General features: G+C 44.1%; 1 protein-coding gene across 1 annotated transcript; it reads left to right on the top strand.

The window, feature by feature from the left end:
• Positions 1-2,389: 2,389 nt before the first annotated feature.
• LOC8050530 lies at positions 2,390-9,099 on the top strand. The gene is made up of 4 exons (XM_029983727.2): positions 2,390-2,470; positions 5,424-5,591; positions 6,811-6,909; positions 8,905-9,099. The coding sequence occupies exons 1-4, from the start codon at positions 2,390-2,392 to the stop codon at positions 8,962-8,964; spliced, it is 408 nt and encodes a 135-aa protein (XP_029839587.2). The 3' UTR covers positions 8,965-9,099.
• The last annotated feature ends 8,625 nt before the right edge of the window (positions 9,100-17,724 follow it).

Raw genomic sequence — 17,724 nt, 5'->3', positions numbered from 1 at the left:
GTGAAACGGAGTATACTACTAAGCGCGGCGTCCCGACTGGTGCCCCTAGAGTCCCTAAATAAGCTACGCTTTCAAAGTACCGCATTCCTTTTCTTTGGCATTTTGCCGACAATACACTCGCTCTATTCAACGATATTCTGGTTCGCTGCGGCATCATTGGACAGCGGCAGTCACGTGAGTCGCTATCATCATCATCGCGTTTTTTTAATGCCACCATCTTGGGTCCAGCGATCCTCTGCCTGCTGCTGTTTGCTGTTTACTGCGCGCGCACGCTGAAGTCCGTCCCACAGCACACGCGTTTTCCGTGTTACGTTGAGATACGAACAACACGACTTTGATTCGCTGCCACAGCTACGGCCGCGGCAGCTGGCGCAGGCGACGGCTACAACTCGGCTTGGCTCCGCGACAGTCACTCCTCCATCTGCGCGTGGACCCAAGATGGCGGCGCCTGACGCGCTTCAGACGCGTAGTTTGGGAGTTTCGGTACTCTGAAAGCGTAGCTTTATTTAGTTACTCTAGGTGGCCCCATGCGTGCTAGCACGTGCATTATGCGCGTGAAGGTGACTTTGGCAGGCTTGCGATTGAAACAGGCCAACCCTGCCTGGAAAAGAGAAATAATTGGCCGCCGGGGGGCGTCAATGTTTCGACGGATTGTACACTGCACCCGTCCCGAGGGTGATGTTCGGGACATTTTTTATCCCCGTGCATGCAGGCTAAATCACGGGGATCCACGACAATATGGGATCGACAATGAACCAGTCGCTGTGTTCGCATGCTTGCCCTATGTGACATGTCAGGATAGGGAAGTGGTTGTCGAAGAGACAAGCCTGCACGTCCACAAAGACTATTCATGCATTGCCATGTTACAAGAACGTGTTGTGTGCGAGGGAAATGGCAAGGGCTTCTTCCAAGCAACCTGTCCCTCCCCAAGGCGGGGGATAACACCAGCTGAAGCCGTTGCTAAGATGATGGCTTCTTTTGCCGCATTGTGGATGGGAAGAAGTAGACATGAGTCTTGTTCAGCACGAAGAAGACTCATACTTACTACTTGCAAGTGCAGGGGAAAATGATGGTGGTTGGGGCACGATGCTCTGACTTTGTCCTGGGGACCAACAACAGTCTTTTGAGGAAATTTATTTTGTTGGAACGTGTGCTTGCGGACATAGCATTCTGAAAGAATGAAATAATGCCTGGTTTGCAATATTTTAATCGTTTCGCCCTTGTGCCGGAACAGATCCCATGCCGGATCAGGTTGCTGAACTTCCTCCACATAAATAGAAGAGGCCGTGTGGCTTCATAAGAGACTTGGTGATGCATGACTAAAGAAAATACAGTGCAACAATTTACGAAGCACAGGTAGAAGAGGTAGCACGACAAGCGCTGACTTATAACTGCATTTTAATATAAAGAAAGATAAAGCCGTCGAATCGCCGAAACCCCCCAAACACTGCCGTTCTTGCTATCTTATCAAAGTATTTATAAACTCGCTTCAAAACGATACGTGTACATAATCTCGCTGTTAAACAATGGGATAGACAGAGAGCTCGCTGCTAAACAATGTTGTCGGTACTTGTAAGAAACGCCAAGAGTGAATTTTATTAGAGCTTTCCCTCCACGTGCTTTGTGCTGCAGTGCGCTAGCACACTCAATCACCGCGGTGGGGAATCATTGGTGGCCGAGAGGGCTGGCGCACACCAGCTCCGAGCACATGGGGCGAAAGCTCGCGCTTCAGAAACCAGGGCAACCAGGGTTTTTGCGTTCAGTCCCCTGCTCGTTTCGTTCTGGATGAGCATCGTATCGGCGTGGGGCCGTGTATCACTACTGCGTGGTGCACGTTAAAGACCCCAGGCTAGCGGTGGTACCGCACTGACTAAATTCCTCATCTTCAGCTGAGAGACAAGTCACGCGTTGAGGCAGACTAAGTTAAAAAAAAGAAGTCAAATTGGACGTTTAGGGATTTATACAGCGGAAGGTCGGTCTGCCAGGATGGGGCGACACTGGTTTACACTGTAGATGAGAAATTTTGCTAGTGCAGCGCGACTGCTAGCCTGGGTTGTTTAACGTACTCACGCAGTAGTGATAACACGACCGCACGCCTGTACGATGCTCATCTAGATCGAAACGGGCAGGGGTGAGGCTCGAAACCAGGCTCTCGGGGATCTGCAGCCTGTCGCTCCACGCGCGTCGAGCTGGCAAAATTTTTAATTTTTTTTTTTTTTTACTGTTTTGTTTGGGGTAGCGGCTCTAGGATTCTGATGTTTTATCTCATTTTTGTTCGAAGAGAAGGAAGATGAATCGCGCTTCACGATACATAGATTGCTACTCAAATTGAATCAGCTGCCACATTTTTTAGCAAGTAATTCACAGAGGTGTCCGATTTGAGCAGTCGATGGAGCCCGAAGTCGTGTACCAACATCTGACCACGCGGTACATCGGAAGCGTTCACGGCCTCTTCACCTTCATGGAAGCGGTGAGTATTCACGCCTACAGTAAAGCCTGATTCACATAATGAGAATTTAGTTGCGATTTCGCAATTGCGACGTCGCTCGTGCGGAAAAAAAAAAAAAAGCCTGGGGGAAGCTGCGGTGTCCGACGTCGCAGCTGCCCTGTCGATCGCCACAGCCGTGCAGTGTAACGCATGTGTGTTGAGTGAGGCGCTGGGGTGCTATGTTGCGCTTTTTTCACTCCCAGGAGACTTGGAAGAGGGAAGTGACGTCAACGGCTAGAGCAAATGCAGATTGGATGTTGACAGAAGAAAACAAAATCAACATCGAATCTGCGTTTGCTGCGTTGTTGACGTCACTTCCCTCTCCCTAGTCTCCTGGGAGTGCAAAAAGCGCAACATAGCACCCTTGGATATCCTTAAAGCAGGCCTGTCTTGTGGTCTAGTTGCATTCCTGCAATTGCAGAATTGGGAGGAGATAAAATGGCGAGCTGACTGAGCCGCCCCATGTAATTTTGTTTTTATGGAGAAAAAGACATGGCTCCCAGAGGCGAACGGACCATTTTCACGCCCTAAGCATTTTTATATTGTACACTCCCCCCCGCCACTCCCCCCACCCTCCCATGCTCCCTCCGGTCTTCGGTTATTTTCTTGTGGACATTTTACTGGAGATTATGGTTTTCAGGGGAAATTTAGAAGGCGTTAGCACTTCGGTGGCGCCACCGTATAATACTTTAGCAATCGCAGAGAGTAGGCCCACTTCGTGCGAATTCGAAGTTGCAACTCCCTTTGATCTGGCGCTCTCCTAGGACCAGTGGGCAGGGTGCGCCTCTGGACACTTCAAACATTGCGGTCTTCCCGGACAGGAGGATACTAGGGTCCTTAGATTACATGGAATTTATCCACGATACTAGCGCTTTGTTCGCAAAACAAGCTTAGCGTGACCATATTAACTCTAGCGAGAGTTACTTTATATTTTTTTTCTTTCCGGGTCCTAACACCTTTTTAAAGACTGGCAGACGTAAGTCTTTCCAGAATGTCCAGTTTTCACACTATGCATTCTATACCTAATTCCACACAATTTGGTTACCGGAAACATTGTGTTTCGGTGCTTTCATAATACACTGAAAGAAAAGGCAGGGCGCAGGGGTTAGCATACCTCACTGGTAATTTGGAGACCCGTAGTTCGAACCCTGACTCCACTATAGTTTATCTTTCGGCGGCTCTCTAACCTGAATTGTTTTTTTTTTGTTCTTTTTGTATGTTTACACAGCGTGGAAGTTAGTGAAAGCCTCAATGAGCATCTGGTGTCTCAGTCGTAGTTGAGACATTTAGCCAGTGCGGTACCACCGGTAGCCTGGGATGTTTAATCTTCACCAAGCAGTAGTGATACACAACTGCATGTGGGTACGATGCTCGTCCGGATCGGAACTGGCAGGTGTGAGAATGGGACGCCGGATATCTGGGTTCTGCTCAGACTTGTACGTTACGAGTAATCAATTACTTGTAATCGATTACTGTTTGAAGTAATTTTGTAATCATTTATTTACATTTATTAGGAAGTAATCAAGCGAGTAATTTTATTACTTTTGGACACTTGTAACCGCTACTAATTTCCCCTCCCCTTTAAAACGGTACCAGCTTTGTTTCTGCAAGGTTCCTACCAACAAATTCTCCAACCAAGTCTCCCCGATAGAAGGATAATGTACCAAAATTTGTGAATTAAAAAGAAAATCAATTAAGAATTTTGTTATTCAAATTCGATAGTAGACGACCCGTTTTAACACCGACAGCAAAATTTGTCGTTTTGAAAAATCTGAAGTAATTTGAAAAGCAACGGTTATTTTTTTAGGCAACGACCAATTACTTTCCTTACAAGTAATCAAGTAATCTAACTGAATACTTTTTAACCGAGAGTAACTGTAACAGTAATTGGTAGCCTTTCTACAGTAAGGTGTACAAGACCCCTGCTCCGCGAGCTGATCCGCTCCGCGAGCTTCCGCTCCGCGCTCTCCGAGATGCGGCGCGCTAATGGGGTATCCACACGAAGGAGAAATCCGCCCCTTTCCTCCGCGGAGCGCGCATCACGTGAGACATACGTCATTCCTTTTTGACGCCTCGCGGCGCCGTTCTCCTCCGTGGCGGAGGCGCGGAGGCTTCGTGCTGTCAGCACGAAGCCTCCGCGCCTCCGCCACGGAGGAGAACGCGCCACGAGGCGTCAGAAAGGGATGACGTATGTCTCACGTGATGCGCGCTCCACGGAGGAAAGGGGCGGATTTCTCCTTCGTGTGGATACCCCTTTAACGACCTCGGCCACCGATCCCGCCCTCTCTTTCTTGTTAACCTTCGTTTTTATCTGATTAGCAGGGTACATTCTCCAGCATGTTTCAACTATTTTTTTTTTTTTGACACGACGAAAAGACGACGAAAAATCGCCTGTACAAAAAGTAATTAGAGATTCTTGGTAAAACAATAAATTTTTATTCTTGGCTGAGGTGTCTTTTCACTTATTCTTGGCTGAACTGTCCAAACGAAGCTCGAGTCCATGATGGCGTTGAGACAAAACAATGCGAATATTTTTTCAGATATGTATTGTACCGTTTCAGACACAAAGTTCCCAGGAGCAGCGTAAATTTACAATGCTTTATTGCTGTAGCTTTTTTTTTTTTTTTAAGTAATATTACGCTGTATTGATTATACTCCGTTTCACCTTATGTTGTACCGCAGACAAAGCTAGAAGCGCGAGCTCATAGCGTTGAGAGCTACTCTTAACGCACGAGAGCTTGTGCCGCCGAGATGTGCTCTTGAGCAAGGAGCTCGCGCTTGTAGTCTTCCCTGAGGTACATCATAAGGTGAAACAGAGTATAGATTGTTACCTTTGTCAGCTTAGAGCCATGCGCGTTCGTGTTTGCTGTAGGGAGCATATCTTGGGCCACGTGCGCGTTCAGCGTCGGCTAAACTGGGCGGCTTGGTTCCTCAGATCCTGGGCACCCTGATCGGCAGCCTGTACTTCCTGTTCGGGGTGGAGTCCCGGAGTCAGCAGTTCCTGTACCTCTCGGCCATGACGTATGGCATCAACGACGTCCACTTCATATTCGCCACCATGCTGTCCGAAGGGGACTCCATCTTCCTTCCAGTCTCTATCTACGTACGTAGCCGATAGAAGTGGCTTCAGCAGCAACAGGAAAAAGAGCGATCAATTTAACACTTGTTCTGGTGCGAAATATGCTTTCTATGTTCAAAACGCGTGAAAGCTAATCGTATAAAGTCGGATGTTATTAGCGGCGAGATGTTTTGGTGGCGCCCTCGTTCGGTTACCTTTCGTGACGTCATTACCTTGTGAACAACGAGTTCGATGGTGTTTGTAATGGGCATGGTGGAAGCCAGAAATCATAGCGCTCTCAAAGCAACACTGCCAACACCGCCAAAATTGAAGTTCTTACATTCCTCTTATTTCCGTCGATGAGACATCCTTTGCTGACGTCGTATTCAGCATTCGGCCAATTGTGGTGGGCCGACCACAGCGACGCTTTCGGTCGCTCACGTCGCCAATATAGCGAACACTCCCTAAAGCAATTGCCATTTAAAATTCGCCTGCATTTAAAGAAAAAAAGGAATCTTCTTGAAAGATTCTTTTGGTCGCCCGAAGAACCCCTTTCAGCACGTGAAGAAGGGTTTCGCATCCAGGACTATCGCCCCGTGGCGCACTAGAAAGGCAAGTGGGCGATTAGATACTTTTTCACATCAAAAAAGGAGCTTAAAAGAACCTGTTATAGGTTTTCCATGAAGAACTCTTTTGGGGGCTGCTTAAAAGAACTTTTCAAGGTGTATAATATGGAGAAGTCAAAGAGTACCTAAAACCGCGGTCACACTTATTATAGGGAGTATTCACTGGCGGCCATGTCCGTGTGCGCTGCTGCTGAGCGCGTGCTGACGGCGAGCTTCCGCAGTCCTTTTGGAGCGTGCACTTAGCATCATCAAGCTTGCCGGTCTTAGCAGGCTATTAATGTGAGCTCGTTCTGAGCATGCGCTCTAAACATCGCCCTCAAATATGGCGTCCACTGAATACCTCCTATACATCATGCAAAAGGCAGTCTGAATACAGATTCGAACACGAGTCACGGCGAGGTCCGTGCATCAAATGCCACATGGCAATGAGTTCACGGAGAAAACTTTCACGCGGCATTTGAACCATTAATAGCACGGTGACTCGTGTTTGCCGACTGTCTTTTGAATGATGAATGAACAATTGACCCCGGCTTTACAACCAAAGTTTCTTTTAGAGTGCACGCTCTTCGGTGTAGCTCTTTAGACCCATCGCGGGTCCAGTGCGCTTATTGCCTCTAATTTCCATTGTTTGTGTCCAGTTCCCGTTCTACCAGTTAGCTGCGTCCCTCTGCTTCTGCATCACAGCCATAATCATCCTGCAGACATACAACAGTCCGGGAGACTGCATCTTCGGAGGGGTAAGTGCACCGAGGATCACGCGCACAGAGTGCCCCATTAGAGAAATGAAATACTTCTGATGTGATTCGTTCAATGAACACACTGTTACAATAAAATATATATGGTTTATTTACAGATGAATAGCCATGACTGAAATGTAAACGAGTTGTTCTTCCGAGCTTTAGAGATCGAGTCGTCCTCTTTTATTACAAAAAAAAAAAAAAAAAAAAAACGGAGCGTGTTGGGAAGGTTTAATTCACCCACGAAAGGATAAAGAAATAGGAAGAAGCACGGAACGCGACATGTTTCAAACTACGTTCACCGCTAAAGCTGACAGGGTAGGTGAAAGCTACGTGCTGGGTTCGGCCAGTCAACCGTCAGTCTTGCACAGCTTTTTCACGCTCTTGACGCATACTTCTTTCAGGCGAAGAGCGGGGTCAGAGAATAAAGAAGTAAGCCAGGGCTTACACCGACGAACACGCAGCTTCCATCGCCCTGTCAGCTTAGCGGAAAACAAAGTATAGCAACGGACAAGAATGAAACAAAACCGCCTCTAAAAAGCGACAATGAACCTTGGAAGGAGAGGGTTAAATAAATTCTTGAATGAAAGAGAAATGTCACAGGAGGAAAAAGATACAAAATACAAATAAGATACATTAATTTTGTGTTTGTGGAATGGGATTAAAATATAAAAAAAACACAGTATCACGTCGGTGTCGGAAGCTTACTGGAAAGTTCTGATATATGAAATTAAACTTTTGTGTTCGTCAGTGAAAGTAGTGGAAGAGAAATATTGTTGCAATATTTCTGCACCATCACTCTGCAAGTGATGGGGCAGAACTAGACATCTAGAAGTTTGGCCAACATGTTTGAACCCTCAAGTCAATGGGATCACGTACACTGTCCCACCTTGACAAACTGCCGATTTGTTTCTGTGTTTGTTTTTTTGGCCCCTCTTCCTCTCCGCAGGAAAAGGGCTAATAATTCCCCAACTTGAAATCCGTGTTAAACACACAGATTGGTGTGGACGTTGTCTTTGACACGTTTCGATCATAATAAAACATTTCCGCTACAAGACCCGGAACTCTGCGGACAAGACTAGCGGCGCGCATCCGCAGTCAAGTTTCTGAAATTTGTTTATGTTACAAAGTTCGGAATTCGGACAATTTTGCATTATGTGTGATAATTTTGATTGTTATTAAAAAATAAAATTGATTTGTGAACAATAGAATAATTTTTACTCATTTTACTGTATGTCTATTTTGTGCGCAAACTATATTAAGCTCACAAGAACAACATTTTGTGTTTTTTAACTATCCAAAATGCCACCTTCGCGCAAGTCGCGAAACGCGTACGTGACCGACTGCGAGTTTGTAATTTGTTTCCGAAGGATAATTTTTATTTTTCGTAAAAATTTCGGAGACGTTTTTTGGACGCACAACTAGCAAGATTTTTTTGTTTGTTTTAGATTAAAAACTGTTGATTGGACATGGTGGTTCGATCTTACCTGAAAGCGTATAAGGGAAAAATGGTATTGGAGTTTATCTCAAAAATATTTAGTGTATTAGCCTTTCTTTTCAGGTAACCCTCAGATCGTCGAGTAAGTTGTTTTTGTAAAAGTATCATCAGGGGAGTGAATATTTTTATGTTACTTTTTTTATGTCATAATGATCTTTAAAAATGCTAAATGACAAAAATAATAAAACTTTGATTCGCGAAAGTATCGAAAGAAAAGCCATTTATTGCATATACAGTTTCTTTAATTTAACCACTATGGCTTTCGGCCTAAATCACGGAGACCCTGAATATCAATAGTACCACTGAGAGCCAATAGTTTGGCTGTATAGTACAGAGCTATGTATCACTTTGTATCACACGTATTGTTCGTCATCCTGCCAGTATTCTGCTTTGCGTGTTCTGGAACTGGTAATACTATCTACCCAATTTGTGAATGTGATCCCTGCATTTTGATTCTGAGAGACCTACGACAAGAATCGCACCCATCTCGATTTCAGATTGGGGGCCTCATCTGTGGCCTGATGCACATCGGTCATCTTGTCTGGACCGTCAAATGACGCAGTTCAGAGACACGTGTTCGTGCGATGGCTCGCAGCAGAAAGATATTTGGATTCACGAAATATACTTCAAATGAAGAGGATCCTTAGTATACACGCTCTCAGTCTTATTAAGCAATAAAATGTGAAAGTATATTGAACCAGAGATAAAATAAAATGCATGATTTCCCTATTTGACACTTCCTCTGCTTTTGGAGTTCTTGGGACCATAATGCGCGTGAAACTATTTTACAGTGGCGTGTCGCGTATTCAGAATGACATTCCCTCCACTAATGCATTTGTTTAGTTTTAGCCTTCGGTATTACATTGCTGGAACTATTTCAGCGGTTTAATTTTCTATGATTCCTTATGGGAATGCCTTAGTTACGCTGCATTTCCACCGATAATGAAATGTGTGAAGAGAAAGGGTCTAATCTTTTTCTCACGACACATTTTCCTTAACATAATTTGTTTATGCGGAACATTACAAACAAGTTTGGTGTGCAACCCTTTCATTAAAAAGAGATGTTCACCGCGGCGAGGTCATTCGCCAAGTGTGGACCGGAAATTCACTGTAACTTATAAAAAAATATCGTATGTAAAGCAACATAAAAACTTTAGTGACCACTGTCCAAGCTTAAAGGGACAAATAAAGAAAACCACTAATGCAACTAGACGCACGTATAAATGTAGTAATAGCATTCACGGCAAAAAAAAAAAAATCTTTTTTTTCTCACTTTGACGGTACGGAAAATAGGAAAAAATACCTCGCTCAATATTTTGACTGACAGATGTCCTCCTGATTACCAGTCAAATTTAAAAACCACTCCCTTTACCCGGTGTGCTTTTTTTTCTAATCTATTGCTCTCCTAACCTGCTGTCTTATATTACAAAAGGAAAAAAATTAGCCCAAATCGCTGCTGCCGCCAAGCTGATTCTCCAGGAACTTCATTAGCATTTCACGCTGTGGTGTTTCTGCAAAAGATTTTAAAAATTCCTAAAAATAGGTCATTCGAGGTAACACGAAACTATTTGCGGAACAAACTACCAGCCTTGGCGGACGTCAAAGATTCCAACAACATTCTTATATGCAAGATGATGAACTAAAATTCACTAATTATTTTTAATTAGTAAAAATAAACTTCTGCTTCGGCTAAGAAACTTTGTAAGCATCCTCGAAAACAATAAAATCCAATCTTTTTTGTGGAAAAAGTATAAGGCAGGGCAGCATTTTACGGCGTTCTGAAAAAAGCTCAATATGGATGCGTTTCTAGGTTTCGGTTTCTTATCGGAGCGCATCTCTGCGCCCGCGGTCCTGTACCCTAGTGACCGAGACGCGCAACACACGGGGTGTTAACCCGCCCCATCACTGGGGCGGGTTAACACGCGCCCTAGTGGTGCATCCGCCGTTCCCAGCTGCGCGGAGCCGAAATTGGCGAAGGAGGATGCCACAGCCGATCTTCGGTTGCTACGTGTTACGTCACGGCGTCGCTCCTTATAACCAGCCAATTCAGCGCGTCTTCCGTTCTTTTGCGTTCTATCGCCTAGCCTCTCGAAATATGCACCTCGCCGCCATCTGTCGGCGCTTGCAGAAGGTGTTTCCTCTTGCCAGTTTCTGTAGCCGATGGGGCTGTTGCGCCATCCCGTGGCGACCTTGCGAACTTTTGTCAGTCAGTCCAAACCAGCCCAAGGTCAGCGCATGTACCGGGGCACTGTTGTTACCGCATTAAAACGCAATCCACTACCCCACCATGTAACTCAACAGTTTTATCTGTCTCACTCGTGCAACGAACTAGAAGACTATGTAACGAATCACGGGCGATGGAGATGCGTGTTGAGGCTGCTGCTTTCGTGCGGGCCTTCAACGGTGGAGTCACAACCCTACAAGCCCCTAAGACGTTGAATGTGATAAAGTGCCTTACAGGTCGGCAGGATTGCAGTGAACCGGGAATCCACTTAATTCAAGGTTTCTTATGATGTGCGTGCGATGAGTTGACAAGATAAAAAAAAATGTATTTATTCCTTAATTAAAAAATATTTTCTCACGCATGAGAAAAAATAGGGCCTCCGATTGCCATATGAATGCCCGTGACAGGGTTTTACCCCAGTGTTATAAAAGGACCCTGGTTGTGTGTGTAACAAGGTGTATTATGACGATTCTATACCACTGCAAGGTAGGGCCAGGACCTTGAAAAAGAAGATTGGTGGTGGTGCGATGAGAGTGTTCGCTGATAGACATGGAATTATAGACAATGAATTCATTACATTTACTACGTCGTTCTTACATATTAGTAGAGGATATGCCGAGTTTTCGCGAATGTGCTTGGAAACAGATATTTGACTCTGCTGATTTAACCTTTCTCTTTTTTTTTTTTTACCTTGTTTACGGTTTTGAGAAAAGAACCGTTGAAAGATTATGTTAGCGGTTGTGTAGTTACCAGTATCGAATAAAAAAAAAAAGCTTCCAATCGCGTTGCGAAGGCTGCTTTTGCTTTTCCTGCAGGTTAACTGATTAACAAGATTCCATTTTTTTTCTTTTTGTACGCAACGCGCTGCTTACAAACAGGCCCTCCTTTGCCCACACGACATATGGACGGTGCGCGTGCGCACAAACCAGATTTATGTACAGTAAAGCCCGCGCATGCGCCATAGCAACATAAGTGCCATCGCTGCGGCGTGACATCAAAGCCGCTGTTTTCTTTATACAAATTATAAAAGGCCCATATAAGTTCCTATTTAGGAAAGACGCCCAACGGAGGCCTAATTAGGGACCCAACAATTCGAGTCCTACACAGCATCCTCTTCGTCACAATTCTTCCCCCAATCAGACGTATTTTGGGCGAATGTTTTACAACCGAGTGTCAAAGAAACACACCTCTTCTTTTTGTAGAAGCTTGTGTTTGATGGCATATTGGTTGTTAAACCTTAGGGAAAATTGACCAGTTCTAGATGGCAAGATGTCCTAGCTGACTCGCACCAGTAGAAGTACACGGGCACTATATGGTTTTGATAAAATGGGGGGAGGGGGGGAGGGGGAGGGAGGGGAGAAGAAGTGGTGAGGGCATCCTCGGGTCTCTATTACCTACATTATATTTGATAAGGGAAAATAGTTAATTCCATGGAGATTCCGAACGTTACTATTATCGCTCTTTTTTGTACGTTGCGCATTATATTTCGACAAAAAAATATGAAATCTTTGGGTGGAGGAATCTCAATACAGCAATACTGTTTGAAAACGCCATCGGACGGCGCCCTATGGTCTCTGCTCGAAACCGTAGAAAGATGGGCGTGTCACGATCTTAGATTTTTGGTAGAGAAATCGGTTGCCCATAAGTGTGATTTCGTGTTTTGTAGGATGCTTGAAAGTTAGAGCGCGCCTAGCTTATGACCATAAACAGGCGATCTCAAAATCCGCTTGAGTGTCCCTTAAAGGAGCTGTGCAACGATATTCAATTGGAATGTTTTTCTCTCTACACGAGCTTACTGGCACACCTGGGACTCAAGGATAGTCACACGCAACGCCATTGGCCAAGAAACACCTTTCTTGCGGTGTAATTTCAGGGACAAAAGCGATCATTTTCATTCAATCTCTCCTTTGCAAAATTTGATGACGTAACTCGGGGATCGTAGTACACCCAAGTGACGATATTTGAATGCGGTTCATAGATTGGACCCGAGCATTGCGTGGGCACTCGACTTGGGCTCGTGACAATTGCTAGCTCGAGAAGCATTCGGGTTGTGACCCGTGTCCAATCGCTGCAACGACGACAACAGCCGAGCCATAACAATGTCTGGAACTCAGCGCGTGTCCTGCGCTTTGCCAACCCCAGCGCGTGGTTATGATCAACACTGGCGGCATATAATCGGCTCCAGATCACGTGGCCGCTTGTTCTGGCTGCGAGTTGAGGGGGTGAACGCTGCTCGTTTTTCTTTAATTTTTTTCTGGGACTACTATTGCGTGGGGTGAAAAACGAACGCGTGTTTCATAGGTCATTAACGTTAGGGATCCGTTTCAAGCGGTATTTGCGCAAAGTACAAAAAATGTTGCATAGCTCCTTTAAGTGCGTTCATTGCATACGTCCAGAATCCTGTTTTTAGAAGAGGGGGTCTTTCTGACAAGGCGTTTTAACCTCTACCCTGCCTGGTCCTCTTCATCCCCTTGTGTCTTCGCGTTCTAAGGCGGGTATTGAGCAAAGCGGCGGGGGTGCTCATGACGTCAAGAAAAGAAGCGATCCGCTCGCGCTCATGGTGTCCACGGGAGAAGTGGGCAGTAAGAGAACTGGAAAGTTGCTGCTCAGCACAAGCTGGAGGTCCTAAAACGAACATGGGAACAACATTTAACAGAGAAGTAACGCCTGTCACACGGCAAAGTTTATGTCAGTTTCGTCGAATGACGTTTGTATAACCAGCGAATAAGCTTGCGATCCCGACTGCGTCGCGCGTGTGACAGTCTCATTGGCCGATCGCTCAGGTGTTATTTGATGCAACCGACGTAACCTCTCAGGGTGACAGAGGTATAAAAAATGTGCCGCCAGAAACTGTGAAAATGTTTCTAAAAGATGTAGATTAAAATTTGAAAGAGCAGAAGACAGCTGTTTCTTAACGGGCATAATTGTTTTCGTAAATTTTGATCGAAGGCAGTGGCAAAGAGCCCAGATTGCGTGAAATTGTAATTAACGATAACGTTGTTTATTCTCTCCAGGCTGTAAAACCTTACGTAGAAATGGGCGCCGTCACATAGTTCTGTCTTTCTTGACCAGGGGGCGCTCTAGCGTCCACGAAACGCGACCACATAAGAGGCGCCTCCACTAGCGTCCCCGAGACGCTACCATTTAATGCGGAACTCAAGTTCGTCTGCTACTTTTGCAGGGGTTGTGGTGATGTCAGAACGCCGAGCTCTCATTGGCTCTGATTGAAGCATAGTGGGTCGACCTCAAAGCAAGCTGCCTTGAGGTCTACCCACTATCCTTCAATCAGAGCTCGTCGTTCTGACGTCACCACAGCCCCTGCAAAAAAGCCGACGAACTTGCGCTTCGCATAGTGACGTGGAGCGACGGCCTAGCGTCCCATGATGCACAACCCACGGGCGCAAACATGCGTCTCTCAGCGTCTGTCCACGCGCACTAATAGAGCGTTTGAAAGGACGCAACTAGACGCGCTGTGGAAACGCGACCTAAAAATGACTACTTTGCTCGCCAAGGGAAGGGATTTGTTCAAAACCTAAAAACATAAAACATTTAAACCCCCCCCCCCCCCCAAAAAAAAAAAAAAAAAAAAAATTACGGTGTACAATAAAAGTGCACTTTGGAATTTGAATGCATAGCTTCATTAGGTTCCGCCAAAGTTCAGAACATCTTTTACAGATCCCAAAGCGGGCGCCACTGCAGACGGCCGAGGCGAGTAAACACCGTGGCCGTAAGTGTAAACTTTACGAGAGTCGGATTTGGAGCGCCATCTTCCGAGAATCGCGGCACACGAACGAGGCGTTTTGATCGAGCGCTTGCTGCTCTTCTCGCGAGATGGAGCCAAAATGACGGCACTCTCGTCAAGTAAAAGCATACGCTCCGATTACGATGCAGAGTAGGGCTATGGTAAGGCAATAGACCTCGACTTTATTTGCAAATATTGAGGGGAGCGATCGGGGGTTCTTACAAACTTCACGTCGGCGTGCGGTAGTGCACAGCTGTGCATCGGGGTCGGGGGTGGCCTCTTCCCGAGAAGCGGGGGCCGTCTTCGCCCGCTTGTGGGCGCTGCGTTGAAGGGTATTTCCGCTCAAATTCGTGCAATGTGAGGAAAGCATGTACATTCGCAATACTGGCATCTTCAGTGTCAGTGCTAGGTATCCAAATGAAAAAGTCCAAGACATGCTTTGACGAAACACGAAGGCAAACAAAGGCAGCATGCTACTAGTTGTTCATGATAATGATTACTCAGAAAGTAGGAGATTAGTCGGAAGCCAGACCTGGCAGATGACAGAAAGATACTTGTCTCCACAATAATTTTTAAAAAAACAAAATACTGCAAACAGGTTTGCACGAAGAGTAGACCACAGAAAGCTGATACATTCGACTTCTAAAATAATGCCCGAAAACATTCAGCCAGTACTGAAATATAAAAGTGCAAGAAAGATATACTATATACCTATATCATATCAGTGGGCTAAAAAGGAACACTCGTGATACACTTTCAACTCTATATGTCACAAACCCTTATATATATATATATATATATATATATATATAAGAGGTTTGATAATAGGTTTGAGAACGGTTCGTTGGCATTCATTTGTGTTTTTGTCTTTATCTTATCGTTCCGAATAACGCGCAAGCATATTTGGTAGCATAAAAGCGCTGTCACCTTACTCAGTATAAGATGTTCGTATTCTCTTCGAGCAAGACTCAACATGGCGTGACGTTCAAGTTCACATTGAAAACAAAATATAGCTCTTTTGTTTAGGGAAGGTTTAGCAACACTTGATTTAGTTTAGACCACGTGAGAATACGCGATACATTATTTTGTCAGAAATCATATACTGTATGAGAATGTTGAATGATATTGGAGAACTTAAATGTCATCAGCGAAAAGTTGCAAAAATTTGGCACATATCAACTACAAAAAAAAAAAAAAATTAATTACTTGTATTCTTCCTTGGGGAGTACCGGACTTTGAAAGAAAATATTTAGGTGTAACTTTCAACATTAAGAAAGAGTCTTTGAGCAGGATGACGGATAACTGTCAAACAATTTACGTAATTTTTTACAAACTCCGTATAAAACAAAATCATACAACAACAATTCGTGATAAGTTTTGTCAGCACCTTTTGTCAAATAAAAATCTATAGAACGTATCTGACATTAATTCGAACAAATTTTTAATTAAAACAAAAACTGAGTTCGAAGAGTGTCCTCTTCACTGTGTGTTTATTACGCTCGGGGGACATTACATAACGCAATAATCGTCATGGTTTTGGTCATTGTCATGGTCATGGGTTTTAGTGGATATGTTGCAATTGCAGTATTGGTGGCAATTACTATTAGACTTCAGGACAATTTAAGACATTCGCAAAAAGGTGATGGTTTTTGATATATGAATCGATCAATTTTCGTAGAAGAGTGGTGAGCTAGGCTAGTTGGTAGGATGACATGTTGGATATAACAGCGCACAAGAGACAAGGAGAAAGGAAGGGAACACACACGACTCGCAAGCCCTAACTCGAGTTGCGAGTCAGCGCTTGTGTGCATTTTGCGTTCCTTTGCTTTGAAGTTGTCTAAGATCTCTATTAAGTTCAACAGGCGAATTTTTCTGTCTTATTAAAATATTTAAAATAAGTTGCGTGCTAAAAAGACCGTCGTTAGCCCTGCCTACATTGGCGTCTGGAAGATTGATGTAGTCGTTTAGTTCACCTCGTCACTTGTGCAGCCAGCTCACCCTTCAATGGCACGCTGCCAAACGAGCGACGACATGATGGAAACGACGACATCACTGTGAGTGCAATTATTAAATCAGGTGAAAAAAGGCAAAATTGATCGATTCATATCTCGACAACCATTATCTTTTTGCACATTCTTTAAATTGGTCTGGGCTCTTTTAGTAAGTTCTGTCAATAATGCTATTCCAGCATGACGCCTATAACCAACAACTGAGAAGTTAATGAAAAGATTTTAGTTAATTAATGAATTTACCCTGACAATTATCGCCTTAAACAATGTCCGCCGAGCCTGATAAACACATGATGCATACAAAACTCGTTTAAAAATCTGCTCAAATTAAAAATAAACACCCTGTAACGTATCCACTTTTCCTTCATTTATCAAAATGGCGCAGAATAATCTAAAAACATACACAATTTTTTATTATAAGCTCGTTGATAATCAAGTGTTTCTGAATACCGGTTGGTATCTAAGCCATCTTTCTACCAGGTCAACAAGGCATAATCATGAATACTCTTTAACTCCCTATTTCGCGCGTACTAATATATTTATTTTTCTTATTTTCCTCGTACTGTAAGTGATTTGAATTTATTGTCTCGAAAATTATTTTCTTGTGCAGAGTTTGCAGCGTCATTGGAAAGCGTTGTCTAATGTTTATATACAGCAGAAAATATGCTTCTTTTGTTATCTTGCTGTGGTTTTCGTGTGTGCATATACATATCTTTTGTATAAGATTAAGATTTATAAGTGTTATACATTTTCGACGCTGTGAATATCATGTCTTCTGATTTGACATTGAATGTTCTTGTTTTGTGTGTGCATGATTGTGAAGTCAGAATACTTGCAACTTCAAATAGTGACGCTTGCCTTGATATCGTGGCACTGATTATCACGCTTGATATGAACGCAATATATATTTATTTGCCCTTTGGGCTAGGACCCATGCGGTTTGCAGTATGTACTAAACAAAAAAAAAAAAAATTCAGTTTTGATGAACATACCATTCGAGAAACAAGTCTGGAAATGGGTTAATTCTTAGAGGAAATAATCAAGTATTCCAGTTTTTGTAATCCCTTCAAAAACCTTGGAAAATCACAAAGCAGAGAAACTTAAAGGAAATATTTATACTATATAAATTACCTTTCGTTAATATCAGAACAATCGTCGATGTTTCCCAAAGTGACTGAAGGCGCCTCACGTAAGTGGAAGATTAAAATTATGCTTCTGAATGAGGATGAACAGTTCACTGCATCCTTTGATGGTGAAACTCGGCATACCATAACACCACTCGAAAACTTCGGTTTCAGATTTTTTATCGCTTCGTAAATTTCGCCAGAATTAGTACTAAAAA

The sequence above is a fragment of the Ixodes scapularis genome, unplaced genomic scaffold, assembly GCF_016920785.2.
Source record: "Ixodes scapularis isolate PalLabHiFi unplaced genomic scaffold, ASM1692078v2 PGA_scaffold13__105_contigs__length_92229423, whole genome shotgun sequence".
NCBI lineage: Eukaryota > Metazoa > Arthropoda > Arachnida > Ixodida > Ixodidae > Ixodes > Ixodes scapularis.
The sequence above is the reverse complement of the archived record's forward strand: the minus strand, read 5'-3'. Positions and strand labels throughout refer to the sequence as shown.